Source organism: Rosa chinensis, chromosome 3, assembly GCF_002994745.2.
Source record: "Rosa chinensis cultivar Old Blush chromosome 3, RchiOBHm-V2, whole genome shotgun sequence".
Classification (NCBI taxonomy): Eukaryota; Viridiplantae; Streptophyta; class Magnoliopsida; order Rosales; family Rosaceae; genus Rosa; species Rosa chinensis.
Window position 1 is genome coordinate 8337393 of NC_037090.1, and position 19771 is coordinate 8357163.

The 19771-nt window shown below is 35.4% G+C and overlaps 1 protein-coding gene across 1 annotated transcript; it reads right to left on the minus strand.

Moving 5' to 3' along the window:
- Positions 1-163: 163 nt before the first annotated feature.
- LOC112193601 (acid phosphatase 1) lies at positions 164-2844 on the minus strand. The gene is made up of 5 exons (XM_024333804.2): positions 2712-2844; positions 2225-2633; positions 1913-2125; positions 547-708; positions 164-406 (listed from the first exon to the last, which is right to left on the minus strand). The coding sequence occupies exons 2-5, from the start codon at positions 2599-2601 to the stop codon at positions 352-354; spliced, it is 807 nt and encodes a 268-aa protein (XP_024189572.2). The 5' UTR covers positions 2602-2633; positions 2712-2844; the 3' UTR covers positions 164-351.
- Positions 2845-19771: the final 16927 nt, after the last annotated feature.

Below are 19771 nucleotides of genomic sequence, written 5' to 3' on the forward strand. Positions count from 1 at the left end.
CTAAATTCATCAAATTATTATATATAGCACGGACAAATAACAAATTAAAATTGCATACAAATTCTTTCCATTTCGATACAAAAATTACTAATTATTAACATATTCGATCTCAAATAGGGGCCCAGTGGATCTGTATTCCAAAATTACGAAAAGTATAAAACAAAAACTATGGTCCAATAGAAAAGGGGTGAAGCACATCAGCCCAGAAGTATTACTTCCTTCTTTCAATTAAAAGAGAACCTTGTATTAAATCTCTTGAACCATGGAAGATGGATAATGCTGTACTCAAAATACTTGAACTTCCAGGGTTTATTCAGAATATAATTTGTTGCTGGTAGCATGACCTGGCCTTTACATATTCTGGTTTACTGCATGTACTTTCTTACTTGTGAAATCACTTGCCAAACTATGGAAGAAGAAAAATGACAAAGACTTAATGAAGAAGACGTACTGGGTAATTAAGGCCTTAGGCCTCCACGTTAATTCCACTGGAAATGCAAATTGCAGTACATATTGTAATTCACTAGTAATTAAGGAACAAAGTACATGGGATTAGGAAGCTTAAACGTGCGGTTGCCTATATAATCTCCGTGAAGATCACTCCATTGATCTCCTACATTCCCCCATATCCTGTAACCTTCTTCCACCAGTTGCTTCCGAATCGCTGACTTGTACGCCACCGCGCCCTGCCCTTTGTAAGCTTCGGTCCTGTGAGTAGTTTAGTACATGCCACAAAGAAAAGATAATATTAAACCTAACTTTATGATTAGGTAGAGATTAGACAACTAGAGGGTAGACACAATGAGAAAATCCTAATCAAGATTGGTGCATATAAATATATAACCTTGTTCCGCACCTAAGCAAAACGTACGGATTTTCCATTTTTACCCACTTTCGGATCATATTTTCACATCTTAACCGTTCAGTTTTTATATCCTAATGTATAGATTATCTTTACAAAATTTTAGCTAATTTGATGATCGTTAAGGCATCTAAAACTGTAATTTACACAAACGAACCGGAACCGTTCGTGTTTATAATAGTAAATTGTTGTTTTAGATGTCTTAACGATCATCAAATTGGCTGAAAATTTGCAGAAGTTATCTAAACATTAGGATCTAAAAACTGAACGGTTAAGATGTGAAAATATGATCATAAAATAGGGAAAAAACATGTGCTTAGGGGCGGATATCCGCAGCCAAGAAGGGCTGATATATATATATATATATATCGATCTGTTTATTCACGTATCATGTCGTAGTAGTCGTAGGGATAACTTTTAGTTGGTGATGTATGCAAAAAAAAAAAAAAAAAAAATTCAAAGTGGAAAACTTACTACCCACCAAATGATTTCTATTTTGAGGAAGATATTTTCGTTGCATGTGATTTGACTGGGATAATAATCCAACAGTGGTGTTCACCTGGTCAATTGCTGACCAAATAATTTATGCTCAACAACCCTTAGATTTACATCCAAGAGTGGAAAACAAACACCTCAACTTAATAATAATTCTCTCTGCCCTTAGATTTACATCCAAGGGTGGTTGAGCATTATTTTCTTGGTTAATAACTGACCAGGTGAACATTTTCGATAACCCAATCATAAAACTATATTAGCATGTTGAACGTGGATTTTGACTAATCCCACCACTAATTACTCCGACATTATTAATATATCCTTCAGACAATTCAATCATCGTGCATGTGAAATTTTGGTGTTAATCATGAAGCTTCTTCTTCTTCTTCTTCTTGAACGAGTCTTCCTTCTAAATGATTTGAACGAGTCTCATTTGAACGAGTCAATTAAACCTTACTAGACTGGCGGAGAATAAGTCATATTGACCAGCAATATTGAGGCAAGTATTGTTTTGTCGCAAATGCATAGATGAATGAATCGTGTATATATACTCACCTCAAAATCAACCGTTCATAATCAACAAATCCTTGATTATTCAGGTTTTCGATAGTGACTTGACCAAGTGTTTCTTCATCCCTTCCAGTAAGCAAAATAACCTTAAACCCCATATTCACCAGGTTGCTAAACAATCTCAGCATGGCAGGAATTGCCGGACACTTTCCAGACATAGCCCATGCTCGGAACCCCGATGGATCGTAAGGGTCACACCTGCATAGTAGTGATAATACAACCACTGTGAACCACATTACGGTAAATATTTACCGCGTTATATTGTTTGACTGATAATTAAAATCCACTACTACTTACCCGTATCTCTTTCCCTTGTAGTATAAGACATTGGATATGCAAGTGTCGTCCACATCCAAGATCCATGCATCCATGCCATCATCCGAGGGAACGATTCCGTTTACGTAACTCATAATTTCACCAACAATGAATTCTATGTCGCGGTCGTACTGTCCTCCAATCATGTATGTTTCGAGATAGTGCAAGCACTGGGTTGGCACGGTGCGCCACCCACGCACATTGTTGGCCTCCACCGCCAGTCTCCAGCTCAAACAGAAGCCGTCACAGTCGACTTGCGGGGGCTTAGAGCAAGGCTTCATGCCGGTGGCCTTGTAGAACAAAGCCAGAATCAGAAAAAACAACACCTCCTGGGTTCGTTTCATCATTGCTTTAATCATATATACTTGCGCTGGTGCTTGCTTTTTGGTACCTAATCAACAATAAATTAAATATACAACAGCTTAGTAGAACATATATATAAAGGCGACCACTAGGAGAGAATACGTACAATATAAGTATATAACCAAAGGAGATTAGATCAAGTTGATGAAATCTTGTGGGTACGTAATGGTCTGTAATGTTCGTGGCTTCAACTAAGAACACTATTTGGAATATGACATGTGTTTTGGCTTAAGCTTTTATAAGGGGCTCAATCCTTTGTATTGTTTCTGCTTGTAGAATATATAATATGTTTATAACATATATCTGTATATACCTACCCAGGGAAGTGAGTTATGAGGTAATTGCAATAAGTATATATATAGGCAATGACCAAAGACTTATATAATTTCAAACTTCAAATCAATGAACAAACTGGGAAGTTTCCACTAGGATGGATAGCTCACCAATACATTGAATTTAATATATTAAATCAAGAAAGCATATGTCCTGTCTACATTGTTAAGAAAGATATATAAGGGAATAAATGTCAAACAGGATTAGATAGACGATGAAGAGAAGTTATTCTTACTTTGGAGTAAAATATTATAAACAAACTAATCTTGGAATATAAGGTATAGATTGCTGTGGAAGTTTAGAAAGTGCCTGCAGATCTCTATGTTTGTCTACAAGGTATACACAAAAAACCTGACCCTTTCCTATTTCTTTGTTGGCCTAGAAAGTGCCTATAGATCTCTATGTTTGTCCTTGAGGAGGGAATGAAGAACTTCGTACTAGTTTATGTAATTTGAAAGTATGGAATTTAAGATGGTGGAGCTGATAAAATTTCAATTTCTTGCCAACATAAATTGAAAATACTGAAAAGAAAAGGTGACTTCCGATTGTGCCAATTACAACGTGGTATGCATCACTTATGGTACGTATGCAAAAGTGCAAAACTACGTAATAATAACTACGTAATAATTAAGTTGTTGGATGCTTCTAAATTGTGTTTTGTGATTGACTTGTGAACGTGTATCTCAAAGTCTAGCCTACTCGACATTGAAGGCTAAATGATTTTAATTATATCGGTTAATGTCTGCGAGCATTCTACATCAATGATTGATGAGAGTCGTGTTATCGTTTCTCCTCAAAAAATAGTTGACAGTCGTCTACAAAGATTATAGTGTCTAATTACCATGTACCGATGAATGCATGAGAATGATCTCCAATGTATAACTGCTAGCTAATCAGCTGGAAAGAAAGATTAACAAACCTCAAAGGTGGAAAACAAGCGAACTTTGATCCTGAAATATTATTAAGCAGACTGGCTGAAGAGTAGCTAGTATGCCAGATATCTATGTATTTGGTTGTGAGAATATGACATGATGATCAAGATGGATTAGGCATATATATAGAAATAGAAATGTAAGCTCTTGTCAATCCTTATTAAGTAGCAAAAGTGTTTGGTGGTGGACTTGTGGGTGGCGTCAGAAACCACAAACAATGGTGGTACGTAAAGACGGGTGTGAGTAAAAGTGCGAACTCCCCAAGTTTGTGAGAAAATTATTTTTCTTTTGTATTTCACTGTATTAGCATATATCATTTGTTCTACTAATTGAAATCGAAGTTAGATCAGTTGAGTAACTACTGTCTCTATAGACATGGCAATGAGAAGAAGATTTTTCCTCCAACAGCACACACACTAGAGATCGATCAGCTGCCATTGCGACATGGGTGTAGTAGCATTCGACTGAAAACCTAAGATCGAATACGTCAAATAATTTCTTAAATATGCGAAGAAAGGGATAAATTAACCTGAACCAAAGTGGGAATATAGTCAGAGCCAACATCGCGAAATCGAATTTATATCTATATTGGATCAGACAGTCTCTATTGGTTATTATACCAATTTGTTAGTCAGAGTCGGTGAATGAAATTATTTAAGTCGAGGAATATACACGAAGAAAAAGTAGAGGAATATACACGAAGAAAGGACCATATAGTTGATGAGGCCAACGAATAACATTGACGAAATTGAATTAGTGGGTGCTATAGTTAAGCACAATTGAAAGCGCTATTGTACATAGCATGTACCATATTGAGAATGCTCAACTGGTTAATCTGGGAGAGTAGGAGACGTACTTCGTGAACGTATTGGTCGGAGGGGTTAGGATAGAACATATCAATGTAATGGGAAGCACGTACACAATGACCAAAAAGTCAACAAGATGATCTATGTAGACGTATGAAAGACATTTATATATATATATATATATATATATACACACACGCATATCAGGTAGATTGTGTATCACTTTTCGTATTTATAATTCCATTTTTAAGAATATAATGTTTGTGACATACGTACATTGAATTAGTTGCCTCATAAAATATTAAAATTTAAAATGAATGCGTTGATAATGCTAGTAAAAGTACGTTTGTCGTGTATTCTAGTACTTACTCTTATATATATGTACTGATTCGTCAATCAAGCACAAATCAACATTTTCTTATAAGAAAAGAAAAAGGAGCAAACTAGAATGCATACATGACATGCACCTTTCTAATTTTTTTTTTATATTCTTTATCTTGTTAATCGAGGACCCTTAATTAGTTAACTCCACAGATAATACACAAATTAATTGTGAGCGATGATATACTGTGATTAATTAAGGAACATAGTCGATAGAATTAGGAATCTTAAAACAGCGCTCTCCCAAATAATCTCTTGCAGATCACTCCACTGATCTGCTACATAACCTCATATTCTGTAATAACCTTCTCCGGCCACCAGTTGCTTCCTAATCGATGACTTGTAAGACTGCATATGCTGCCCTTTGCTGCGGTCCTGTGATTGTTTAATTCAGAAAAGCCTAACTATATTAGGTAGAGATCGAGTACACCTACAATATTAAAAAAGATTGGTGGGGGTGACATGCATACACTAATGTTCTAGTAAAATTTATATAAGATATCTCACTGGTGTAAATTATTGCAATAATTCATATAGATTGAAATCAGGCAAAGTAATGTATTTACATATTTGTCAAAATGCGCTATGTTATTACACATATGCGCTAGTTATCAAACAATCAATTAGTGTGATCAGTCCACTACTTGCCCATATGTTTTTTCCTTGCAGTAGAAGACATCGGATATGCAAGTGTCGTCCACGTCCAAAATCCAAGCATCCTTGTCATGGCCGGAGGGAACGATTCCGCTCAAGTAACTCAACAATATCCGGCCTGGCACGGTGCTCCATGCACGCACATTGTTGGCCTCCACTGCCAGTCTCCAACTCAAACAAAAGCCGTGGTCCTCGAGTTGAGGTGGCTTAGAGCAAGGGTTCCAGCGGTAGGCTCGGAAAGTAAGGCCAGAAATAGAAACACAAGGACTTCCTCCGCTCGTTTCACCATCAACTGCTTCAAAAAAGTAATTTACTTCCTTTCTGCTTTAGGAACATAAACATGCAACTAAACATTTTATTGGATGGTTCGAATTATATTCTTTTGATTAGCTTGTAAACTATACTTCCATTAACGCCACAAAATATTGTCTCAAAATCCCACTCAACAATCCACATTAATGACTGTAATTTTTACATGCATATCGATCAGCACATATATGGAGGCTAATAACATATATATATATATATATATATATATATATAGGTTGACCGTGATTTTTTTATATAATATATAGGTTGTAATCTTTTACTATGGGTGAGATGAATGTAGAATTGTAAATTCTACAATACATAATTAGATTGAAAGAATGGTGGCAAACATGTTATTAAGTTCTAGTCGATTCCAACAGACGCCCCTTAATATATATAATGAAAATAATATTATGAAAATGCAAGCTAAACCAAGTAAGCTGCGAAGTTAACAACGTACGATGCTATATTAAGCAAGTATTTGATTGTGAGAATATGACATGATCAAGATCGATTAGGCATAGATTTGAAAGCTGTTCTAAATACTTAAGGTAGCAAAATTGTCTGGTGCATGTGCTGGAGTCAAAAACCACAAATATATTAACCATGGTGCCCCTTCTCACCAGAAAAGAGAAAAAGAAAAAGCATAGAACACACCTAGTTTACAAACGTTCTTATGTTTATTTGTATACTTAGATGTAACGGTGTATGAAGTTCAAAAAGGTTAAAAACAAAAAAACAAAAATTCAAGTAAAAAAAAAAACAATTTTGTCTTTTAAAACCTAAACAAGCATGAGATTCAGATGAGATGTTAGTTACAAAAACAAAAGAATAAAACAACCGGGACAAAAACGCATGGAAGCGAAAACTCTTTACGTAAAAATGAAACCATAACTAGCCAAATCATAACGATGATCAAATTTATCAGATATACTGAAAATTTTATCATATTCCTGAATGAGAATACAATTCAAGTCCACATCATAAGTTAACAGAAGTGGTGGAGCACCCGTCCATCACTACTCAGCACTCACCTCACCCACTTCGATCCATACGTACATTTGCAGACCAAATATATTAAGTTCGGACAGTCTGAATTGGCAACGACCAAACTAGAGTCGTCGGTGCTTGAATAAATATTGAAGAATATTATACACACTTACAGAAACGACACACACACATGCTAATTTCTAATACATCTGAAAGCACTAGTGTATGGACCATTGAGAATGCTCAACTGTCGTATTAATATAATGGCCTATTCATGAACATAGATTATATATAAGCCATTTAGAATTTGAGATGGGGTCAAAAAGCTTTCGACTGTATTTCACGGACGTACTTCATGAATTTCTATTGGTCCGATAGATTAGAGTACGTCTGTATCAGGTATCTAGCAATAGATAGTGCATTCACTTCACGCACAGATTAGAAAGCATTTGAAAACGAAGGTCAAACAGGATCTAGGTGTATAATTAGTTTTTTTTATTGAGAAAATTTATTGAACACATTATAAAGGTATATACAAATTAACTTGATTATTCGTTAATTTATTTTTTATATTTTTATTAACTTGATTATTCGTTAATTTATTTTTTATATTTTTATTTTAAACTTGATTATTCGTTAATTATTTTTTAAAAAAAAATTTATATTCTGGATGATAATATAACTCTTCACCCCACCCCACCCCTGATGTCAGTGAGATTTGAATCCATGATCTCTAAAGTGTTAGTTCCATGATCTCCAAAGTGTTAGTTAGACTAGCTAACCAACAGGTCACAGCTCACCGACTATTCGTTAATTAATTTACTACTATATACATGTTGAAGTTTTAGCGTCTTCCCGCCATTTGTATGTGGTGTTGTGCGGGTACTAGCTTGAGATCTCGGGAAGGTGAGATGTACGGCTATATAGGTAGCTAAAGTGAATGAATATCGACATGTGTGGTAAGGTTTTGTGTCAATGCATGAAGGTGTGACTCATCAATCGGCTTCTACATGACGATCACGTCAAATATTTCTAGAGCAAATTAGGCAGAAATTAAGGCCGAGCATGCACGTACATTTAATGTATAAGCGTAAAGCTTAAGGCCAAAGGTGCGGGTTTGTAACTATAGTTTAAGAACATTTTACCTTTATACTCTGAATTCCTAGTCTTTGGACTTCACGATTTCCCCCTCCTAGAATATCATTTGATTGGAAAAGAAGCTCAGTACCGGAGAAGAGACTTCAGACAGCTTAATTCCTTTCATATTGACGATTACACGTTACCTTCCGTCTGAGAATGCGCCATGTGAAGGTAGACAACTTTTTGGGTATTTGAAGATGAAATACATGGCATATGTATTGCATGCACGGTTGAGTTGTTTTTGCCCATCCCTAGGGTTCATATATATCCTTTTCTTTTGGGGCAAGATTACTACCCACTATCATCCACATGCTTTCAACTCGACATGACCAGGCTTTTATAATAGCTAGCTTTGCTTCAAAGCAAAACTCATATAGGGTTCTGAACTATTTCCATCTCGATCACCCAATTTTCTCCACCAAAAAATATCTACCGGCTAATTCAGAATACAGATATCCAAAAACAAATATTTTTAAGAAAGAGTCGATCAAATGGGTTCTTACATCATCAAAGCTGATTTTATTCATTGATGAGGATAACCAAAACATTGACAACATCATATCTTCTCCCTCCTGGCCACCTATTCGCAAAAATTATATTGCATCCAACACAAGGAAGTCCGTGGAGCCGTGGAGGTATGGACTTACTTAGCTAGTACCAACGCCCTCAATCAACAGTATTACAAATTTAGAATTTTTCTTTTAGTGCAAGAAAAATACATTTAAATTATTTACGTCAATCTCATTGAGACATTTCATCGAACATTTTACTTTCATTTAAAATAAAAATAAATTGATAAATTAACTTTACATCAAAAAATTAATGGGACCATATGGGCTATAAACTCCACTGACTCCGGCTTACAACATAGTCTGCCGGTTGCCCGGATACACTTTGTGCTTCTTCCTCAAATACACTTTTTTTCTTTTCTTTTCTTTTTTTCCCCGGAAGAAAGAAGTCTGGAAGCGACGTTGCGTTTTGGGCAGAAAAACCCATGCGCATTACAAACATGAATATCTGATGCTTGCTTGATTAGCATGACTACATGAGTGGTCTTACATCGCTCTTTCACTCTCTTGGTTAGGATAAGACGTACATGCACATAACAAGAAGATGGATACCACCGAACCTGCGAGGTAGCTCCATTCCAACAAGACTAATCATTATATATTCAACTGCGATAGTGCTGTCTTTCTTCGGTCATTGACTTGTCCAGGGTTCCAAGCCATGTGATTCTGATTAATGAGATCCATTGTACAATGTGTTCCTACCCAATTAGATTTGAAGTTAATGGCTACTGCAAGCGCTTCATTCACATAATGGTTTATTTTCAGCATTGTATATATCTGAATCATGCAGCTACTTAATGGCTCGCACATGGACCACGAAACAACACTGCTACTGGAACTGTGGAAGACTAGCAGGGGGGGTTGTGGGCTGTGATTGCAATGCCACAGGTAGTTGTAATGTCTAGAGTTGTCACTCGATCCGTTCGAATCGGTTATACATATTATCAATTTTAAAATTAAAGTTTTCGGTTTCAAAATTGAGCTATCAATTACCTATTTGGTATTTCGGTTTTCAGTATTACAAACTTTAGAACAACTAATTCTTTGTAATTAAAATTAGAATGAACAAAACTAGGCTCTTCAATTTTATAATCGTAAACTTTATACTCATCTCCTAATTATAACTTTCTTTTATATATATGACATCAAGTTTTAGTCATTTTCAATAAAACTAGGTTATTTAACCATCTTTGACTATGTTGCTTAAAATACATGTATTATTAGGCCATGTTTGGTTTACGGATTTGAGGAATCAGGAAAGGAAAATCGTTCATTTCCTTTGTTTGGTAGGCATAAACTTGGGAACTATTTTCCTGATAAATGGGAAAATATGGTGGAAGATGGTTCATTTCATAACCCATGGGATTGATTTTCCCTTCTGCTTTCCCGGCATTTATTATGAAAATTTAGGACTACAATATCCTTACTCAAATGTGTTTTTGCCAATTTCACCCATGATGATAAATTTGAAAATATAGGGATACTATTGAAACATTGATATATTATTTCTTCCTTTCCTGACCAACCAAACACTGGAAGGAAAATCAAATAGTCTTTCTTGAGTGTTTTTCCTGCTTTACCAAACACTAGATCCTGGCCGGAATTTTAGGGCCCATTCGGTATCATTTTGCGATACTGTTTTTTGTTTTACGACTTCAAAAACTTATGTAATTTGCGTTCGGTGCATTAAATTTGAAAAACAAGGAAAACAAATTTTAGGAAACAATTCAAGAACTATGAATAAATATGGGAAATGACTTTTTGACGTTTTCATTTTTTCCTGAAAACAACCTGTCATGCAATTAGAGATATATATTTTTTTTTTACTTTTAAGCACATAGATCCACAAACTCTTCTCCTCTCTTTTGATTTTTCTCTATTTCTTTTCCACAATTTCCATTGAGACTTATCCTCTCTTCTCATGATCTCATCTACTTTATCTGTTGTTTGAACTTTCTTCTTCCCCGTCTTTTTCAATCAATTGAAATTTGCAGAATCATACAGTAGAGAAGAATGAAGGAATTAGAAAATCCATCTTTCACATGTCAGATCTAATTTATACAGATGATTTAGGGTGAAAGCTTTGGTATTTTATGCTTCAATATAATTGGATTATCGCACAGGCAAGAAGAATTAACAACTAATTGGTTGAGACATTTGATTGAATTATCTTTTTGAACTAAAGATTCAAGAGCTTGCAACTTCATATGATATATTTTATAAACAAAATTGAGGGATTTGATTCTTCTTGTTCAATCTCCTTCACAATTCTCTGTTTCTTTCTCATAACAATCAATAAAAGATTCATAATCAATACAAACAAAATAGTCAATCTTTCATGATTACTGAGGAAAAACTAAACTAAATGTTGTAGATTTTTTTTTTTTAAATGATAGATATGTTTTTAATATTTCAAGTTTTGAAATACTTGTACCGAACATGTATTTATATCTTAAAAACTTATAGTTTAATTCTCCGTTTTCATTCTACAATCCAGTATTACTAAAATAGTTTCATAAAACGTTACAGGACACACCCTTAATTTCTCATCCCTATGGAAAAGACATGGGAATTGATTTCCCTTCCATGAACCAAACTAAGGCAATATATATATGTTCATACTATTATGAAAAATTGTATGTTTATTTCTTAATTAATATACATGTATGTGTATTGAAAACCATAGTATATAAAACTAATATTTAGATAATAGGTAAATTCGGTATTTACCAAAACCAAACTAACTTTTTCGGTAATTTTCGATTTTGGTTTTATCGGTCTTGGTTACCAAAAAGTCGATTTACCAAACTTAAAACATCAATTGGTATTCGGTCGATTTGGTAATTACCAAACCAAGTGGCAGTGTGATGCCCCGGAAATTTATATTTATTTTCCGAGGATTTTTCGGAATCTAAATTGTGGTTATTGGACGGTTTCGTGGCTCGTGGGCAGAACGGAAGTGTTTCGGAGAATAATTATTTGAAGAATATGGTTTTACGGGGGTTGCAAAGGTTGAATTTTTATTCGTTGGGATTCTCTGAAACCTTCCTTCACAATAGTTTTAGAGCGCGTCGGTACGAGTTCATGGACATGTGGAACGCGAAAATCGGAGCTCGTATAAAGAAGTTATGGCTTTCGGGAAAAGTTTTCGTTTTAGTATAAATAGAGGATTTCCGGAAATTATTTCATAATTCCAAGTTTCTTTTTCCGGAAACTCTCTTCCTCTCTCTTCTCTCTCGACTGATACCTTCAGTATCGAATAAACCCGGCTGACCCAACCCGAACCCGGATGATCTGACCCGACTTTTCCGGCCAACTCCGGCGACCTCTTCCGGTGAAACCTTCCAGATTGGTTCGTCGTTGTCGTCCGCTCCTCCCTGTGGTGTCCTCTAGCAGCGATTCTCCTCCACGGAGGCACTGCAAGTCGGCAAAGTTCGAGGTTTTTGGACCCGGCCGGAAATCCTTGCTCCGGCGACGGCACAGCTTCAAGCTTCCTTCTTTGGGTTCGTGGGAGCCTTCTGGATTGATCTATGGTGTTTGTTTGGATCGATTTATGTGGAAATCAGTTCAACTCAGATTGAGCAAAAATTCAAAACTTGTGAGGTAGTTTTCGACCCTTTATACTTGTTTTCTGACTTTGAGCTAGTTATGAAAATTCACTTAGATGAACAGATTTGATGTTGGGAGTTTTGTGAAATATTGAGTTTTGGCCGGCGGCGGTGCTCCACCACCTATGGAGGCGTTCTGGCGGTGTTCCGGCCATGTAAGGGACTGTTTCTGGTATTATATATCTTCTACTCGTCGATACGAGCGTTTCGATATATAATATGCAATTTTTGGAGTTCGTATGAAATTGTTATAATTTTTACGGTTTCATACCGGTCGATTTATTCGATCCGTGAGGATTTGAGTATTCGATCGACTTGTGGTTTTGGCATATCGATCGTGGAAGTGTTCCGGAGACTTTGGGAGGTCTCGGATGTGGTTTCGCCTTGATTGGAGCCACTTTGGGGATTTTTGTTCAAAACGGGGGTTTCAGACTTAAATCGATTGTGAATTGTTACTAAGTTGAAACCGTATGTGATCAGGTACTTGACGAAGTATTCTTGGACGGTTGTTTTGTGATTTGGCTGCTTTGTTCTGTATTGAAGACGCAGTGGGAGTTTCGAGGTGAGTAATCTCATAAGGGTCATTATGAACGAAATTACCATTATTGTTTTGACGATAATTATTTAACTGCAAACTATAGTTGGTATTAGTAGGCATTCCTGAGCGAATGACTATGTGTGTGTGTATATATATATATATATATTTACGTGAAATATATATATTCTTGTGAATGATGTGTGATGAATAATATGCATGATGGTGTTCATATTATTGTTGAAGGCGACTTTTCAGGAAACAATATTGTGGAAAAAGATATTTTCTATTGTTTGAAAAGTATTGAGTTTGAAGTTACATTTTTGAGTCAAGCGTGACTCATTTTAATGTATTGGTCTTTGTACCAAGGGTCACAGATGGTGAGCAGGGATGGGAAAATCCGAAACTAGAGTCAGGTGTGACTTACTTAATGTTTGACTTTGAGACCAAATGGGGTCTGAAGATCATATGTCATAGATGGTGACAGGTCGCAGATGGTGACCTTGATGTTTGATTTTATGACCAGACGGGGTTTGAAATCATATGTCACAGATAGTGACCAAGGCAAGAAATGGGTAATCACGTCCTTGACCGGACGAGTGGTTACGATTCAGTCAGAGTTCTAGTCTGTTGCCATTGTACATCATCAGGGGTAGCGGGGAGCTATCTGATGCTCATGAGTACGTGTTTTAAAAGGGAGTTTCGGGGATTCTTTCTTTTAAATGTCTGGGGATGACTTGTGTCATATTTAATTGTTAGAGTTTCAATTAATATGATTTTATCATGGGGTGGCTTGTGTTGATTTGAGAATGTGTTTTAAAAGGGAGTTTCGGGGATTCTTTCTTTTAAATGTCCTGGGAGGACTTATGTATCATATTTAATTGTCAGAGTTTCAATTATTATGATTTTGTCACGGGGTGACTTGTGTTTATTTGAGTATGTGTTTTAAAAAGGGAGTTTCGGATATTCTTTCTTTTAAATGTCCTAGGAGGTCTTGTGTATCATATTGAATTGTCAGAGTTTCAATTAATATGATTGCTGTCACGGGGTGATTTGAGTGGTTTCTTTTGGGAAAAGAATGTGTTGTTTGTGGGAAAACATGGTGTGTGTTCCTTTTTACGAGTTGATGGGTTTCCTCGTTGGGTGAGTTGTGCATGTGTGGTTTGAGTTACTCATACGGGCTTGCAAAAGATTACCGGGTTTGTTGTGTGGCAACCTGATGCACCATTCAATATGTGTAGGGGTTAATCCTGCAGGTCAGGGTAATCGTGGTTGAAGTTGAGGTAGCTTGTTGGCAACAGAGCGGGTAGGAAGCAAATTTTGTTGCCTTTGCCATTGTATGACTTAAGCTATGTAGTAAAATCTAAGGAATACTTACGTTTTATTTTGTTGTTGACAATTTAATTCGTAAGCTTTTGTAATATATGACTCTACGGAGAGGGTCAATATTGACATAGTGGGTTCAGGGCATCAATATGTATTTAGTTTAAGGGGAAAAATGTTTCCAGGTTTTTGTTATTGATGGCTGAACGATCACGCATGTATAATTATGAGAATATATATCGATTTTTATTTGTGTTAAAAATCAGGGGTGTGACAGGCAGCCCTAGTAATGTCCCCGTAAATTAAGCTCTATAAAGATGTAAAAATTTTAGAGCAAGTTTACCTGTTCTGTCTCTAATGAGAGCACTGTTTACTGTCTTTTTTATGTCTTTTTTTACTTGTTGAGTCAGGTTTCTAGAGCAGGAACGAGTGAAAACCTACGGACAAAGTGCCAATTTGAACACTGTTTATTACGTCAAGCTACGTTTCTAGTCTCGGCTCGAGCCGTGAAAAAATTCCCTCAAGTTGCCTGGATAGCTCCATGCATTTTGCTCTTTCTTGCACATGCTCGTGAAAATTTTTAAAAATCATATACTTGTGATCAGGCGATGTGTTTGACAAATTGTCTCAAAGACGCCAAGCCAAAGAGGGCTAAAAGCGAAGCAAGCTAAGATGCAAACTCTGTTATTCGAGGGAGTAATCAAACAAAAGTAAAGAAGTAAGCGCAAATAATTTAGTGCGGACTTCTTTGGTCTTCTCAAAGACTAATGGATTTCACAGCTTAGAATTAAACAAGCAATTATTATTTGGTCGGAGGTGTGCAAGTCAAGAATATCGGTGTAAACGTCGCTGTTAGTTCATGAGCTCTCCGGCCAGTTGTTGTGAATTTAATTTATTCAAGTATCTATCTTTGTGAATGATTTTATTTGAGTAGGCATCACATGGCTTACGCTGCTGTGCTCGTATGTTGGTCCATACATACGTAGCTAGAACAGAACGCATCGTTTTCGCATTTGGTCCAGTGATATTGGGATTTTGTGAATTGTGATAATCTTTCTGATATCTCAATCAACTGGTGGCCGGAACCAATGGAGAAATCTGGGTGCAATGGGCCACTCATTCCCACATTAAAGCTCAGGCAAGTACAGTAGATAATAGAATGCGATACATCATATATTGCTTGTTCTTTTATGGAAGTGCAGACAATAGATTGTGATATGGTATAGTGTGCTCCGTCCCTTTCCTGTATTGCTCTCTACCATACGCAGATTATGGAAGAAGAAGAAGATGGGGAGCTTATGGGTTTATAGGCAAAAGACTGATCAAGTGATAAGTATGAGGTAAGTTTTCATAAAAGAAACTAGTGTAGGTTTTTATAACAACCAGGGCAATGTAGAATTCACGTCTACAAATAAGAGATCGAGAATGTTAATCTCCGCATTTTAAGGTTACTATTTTATAATTCAATAATCGAAGTTGTTCATTATATAAATTTCTTTTATAACACATATTTAAATACAAAAAAATTAGGAATTTGATTGAAAACATAATGATAAACTATTGGTTGATCATAACTTCGTTTAGATTTCAACGAATAAGGATTAATGTTTGAATCAAAACATTAATTCATAAACCTAGGCTTTTGCCACTCTCGTTTAACAACCTTGTGACTGTGGTAGTCTCTTATGTCACTTAAATTTTGCAATAACTAAGTGACCTTATCACGCGCACACTAATAATATTTGGTAATTCAAAAACTCTCTAAAGTCATCTATAAAGAGAGAAAATTATTCAGTCCACTGACGGTGGACGTTCACTAACCAGTCAACCACCACTAAAATAGGTGATTCCGGTGGCGTTAATTTTGTCTCTATCTTGTCTATAACTTTCATAATTTGAGCCTAGTTAGATATGAACGATGAAGGAGAAATTTACCTCAAAAGGTTTTCGACCAAAATATTCCAGGTAAGTTTCTCATTCCTTGTTCGTATATATATATTTTTTGGTTAAAAATTAAATTCCTTGTTCATATTTGGACTAGGCTCCAATTATGAAAGTTATAGACAAGATAGAGACAAAACTTATGCGACTGGAATCACTCATTTTAATGGTGGTTGACTAGCTAGTAAACGTTCAGTGTCGGTTGACCGAATACGCTCTCATCCAATACATGATAAAAAGAAAGATATTACAAATTGGTGCTAGATTGATTTTGCTACAGCGTAATGTACAATTTTAACCATAATCATATGTGAAATTAAATATTCATCATTTTATAAATATAATTAGTCAAATCTCAGCAATTAAACACTTCGAATTTTCCATTTGGGTTACCGAAATCCTACTACAAATGGTAATTGAACCTACCTACTCAAATAAATATAGTCCACCTAATTGTGAAGCTAATTCTCTTTCGTCTTTTTGGTTGGTTGGGGGGGGGTGATTCGTTGATCTTTCGTGAAGGGTGTGCAATTACCAAATATCAAGAAAGTCTTGTGAGGTAGGTCCAATGATATATGATTGATATAAGTAGGACCTCTACAATGGCTTGCAGTTCGATTTTACTAAGATTTTTAGTGAAGCAAAACACTTTCAAGTTATTATTAAAAAGGCAACACTTTACCAATGTTGGCTCACGCCACAGAAAATCTCTAAGTTGATAAATTTATAAACTAAATCATTCTAGATACTAAAATACTTAAGTTGCTTAAGTAGCTTAAGCTTGATTTTTTTTTTTTTATAAGCTCAAACTCAACTCAATTTACTCGATACCTTTCAATTTTGAGATTAATTTGGCTCGGCTTGATTGTACAACTAGATCGAGCTTCTGTTAGGCTTTTGATACATGAAGTTATTAACATAAGTATATAACATAAGGATTAGGATTTAGGAAAAGTGGAGTTGCCACAAAAATCATGTAACATGTTGAAGGACGATGATGACAAGTGCAACTAAATCATGTGCCCGCTTTTCTTTTTGGTTTGATAATTTTGTGAATGCCAATTTGGTCCACTCACATGTTTCAGGACGGAACACATGGCCCTACGTCAATGGTGAAAAGTGCTCGTCAATCTCTGACACGCCACCAAAGCATAGGAATATGGATTAGAACCGGCACCTATTGGCCACGTTGTTACATTATTGAGACCAAAATTATATCATATGCTCTAGGTTTCATTTTCCGAGTAGAATCTTTGAAATTAATTAAACTTCCAACGTAGTTTGAGAGCTGGAAAAAAAAAATTATACATTCTGAAGTGTTGGAAAATGATTTGAGATAAGCAGTAGCAACGTAGACTATGGTGGACTTGGTGCCGACAAGTTTGAGTTGAGCCGTCTATTTTGATTCACAATTTGTAATTTAGCAAACAAGAACGAAATGAAAAAAATTTGTTAGCTAAATTTTCAATGCTAGTTCTATAAATAGATTTTTTATGTCACTCGATTGCTCTCAATTATAAGTTTGAAAAACTGGTATTTTCAAAGAATGGCTAACCCGGATTTCTTTTTTCTTTGATCCAAATATAACACAGCTCACTACTTAGCTCTGCCCTTGTCAGCAACTGATATTGACGACGTTATTTCAATGATGGGATGCTCGAGACGTCTAAAAATCCAAATATGTAGTGAGCCGCCCCATCAAAGACCATACATGTACCAATACTTATCGATTCTTGCCTAAATCTATCTTCTAACAACCAAATTTGCTCAAAGAAAAAAAGCTAAGGGATACTCGATCTAAAGTTGATTTTGGGAATAGGGTGAACCAAACCAACCTCTACATTAATTATACGTGTAAAACTTAATTCGCAATTAAATTACAGTGGATTTTAGAGTATTATATGTTTCTAATTTTCAAGCCCTAAACATAATTTTTTATCCAAATTCGACGGATGAAAAATAGAAATATATAAAAAAAAGGTCTTCTTCGACACAGAGACCCAGTGTGTCAGTAGAATCTTTGAAATTAATTAAACTTCCAAGGCAATTTGAGAGTTGGAAAAAAAAAAGATTATACATTTTGAAAGTATTGGAAAATGATTTGAGATAAGCATTAGCAACGTAGACTATGGTGGACTTGGTGCCGACAAGTTTGATTTGAGCAGACTATTTTGATTCACAATTTGTAATTCAGCAAACAAGAATGAAATGAAAAAAATTTGTTAGCTGAATTTTCAATGCTAGTTCTATAAATAGATTTTTTATGTCACTCGATTGCTCTCAATTATAAGTTTGAAAAATTGGTATTTTCAAAGAATGGCTAACCCGGATTTCTTTTTTCTTTGATCCAAATATAACACAGCTCACTACTTAGCTCTGCCCCTGTCAGCAACTTATACTGACGACGTTATTTCAATGATGGGATGCTCGAGACGCCTAAAAATCCAAATATGTAGTGAGCCGCCCCATCAAAGACCATACATGTACCAATACTTATCGATTCTTGCCTAAATCTATCTTCTAACAACCAAATTTGCTCAAAGAAAAAAAGCTAAGGGATACTCGATCTAAAGTTGATTTTGGTAACAGGGTGAACCAAACCAACCTCTGCATTAATTATACGTGTAAAACTTAATTCGCAATTAAATTACAGTGGATTTCAGAGTATTATATGTTTCTAATTTTCAAGCCCTAAACATAATTTTTTATCCAAATTCGACGGATGAAAAATAGAAATATATAAAAAAAAAGGTCTTCTTCGACACAGAGACCCAGTGTGTCAGTAGAATCTTTGAAATTAATTAAACTTCCAAGGCAATTTGAGAGTTGGAAAAAAAAAAAGATTATACATTCTGAAGTATTGGAAAATGATTTGAGATAAGCATTAGCAACGTAGACTATGGTGGACTTGGTGCCGACAAGTTTGATTTGAGCAGACTATTTTGATTCACAATTTGTAATTCAGCAAACAAGAATGAAATGAAAAAAATTTGTTAGCTGAATTTTCAATGCTAGTTCTATAAATTGATTTTTTATGTCACTCGATTGCTCTCAATTATAAGTTTGAAAAACTGGTATTTTCAAAGAATGGCTAACCCGGATTTCTTTTTTCTTTGATCCAAATATAACACAGCTCACTACTTAGCTTTGCCCCTGTCAGCAACTTATACTGACGACGTTATTTTAATGATGGGATGCTCGAGACGCCTAAAAATCCAAATATGTAGTGAGCCGCCCCATCAAAGACCATACATGTACCAATACTTATCGATTCTTGCCTAAATCTATCTTCTAACAACCAATTTTGCTCAAAGAAAAAAAGCTAAGGGATACTCGATCTAAAGTTGATTTTGGGAACAGGGTGAACCAAACCAACCTCTGCATTAATTATACGTGTAAAACTTAATTCGCAATTAAATTACAGTGGATTTCAGATTATTATATGTTTCTAATTTTCAAGCCCTAAACATAATTTTTTATCCAAATTCGACGGATGAAAAATAGAAATATATATAAAAAAAGGCCTTCTTCGACACAGAGACCCAGTGTGTCAGTAGAATCTTTGAAATTAATTAAACTTCCAAGGCAATTTGAGAGTTGGAAAAAAAAAAAAAAAGATTATACATTCTGAAGTATTGGAAAATG

Coding starts and splice junctions, on each gene's coding strand:
- LOC112193601 (XM_024333804.2), bottom strand. CDS start 2,601: ATGATTAAAGCAATGATGAAACGAACCCAGGAGGTGTTGTTTTTTCTG. Junction 2,126..2,224: donor TACAAGGGAAAGAGATACGG/GTAAGTAGTAGT, acceptor ACTACTATGCAG/GTGTGACCCTTACGATCCAT. Junction 709..1,912: donor TATGAACGGTTGATTTTGAG/GTGAGTATATAT, acceptor AACTACTCACAG/GACCGAAGCTTACAAAGGGC.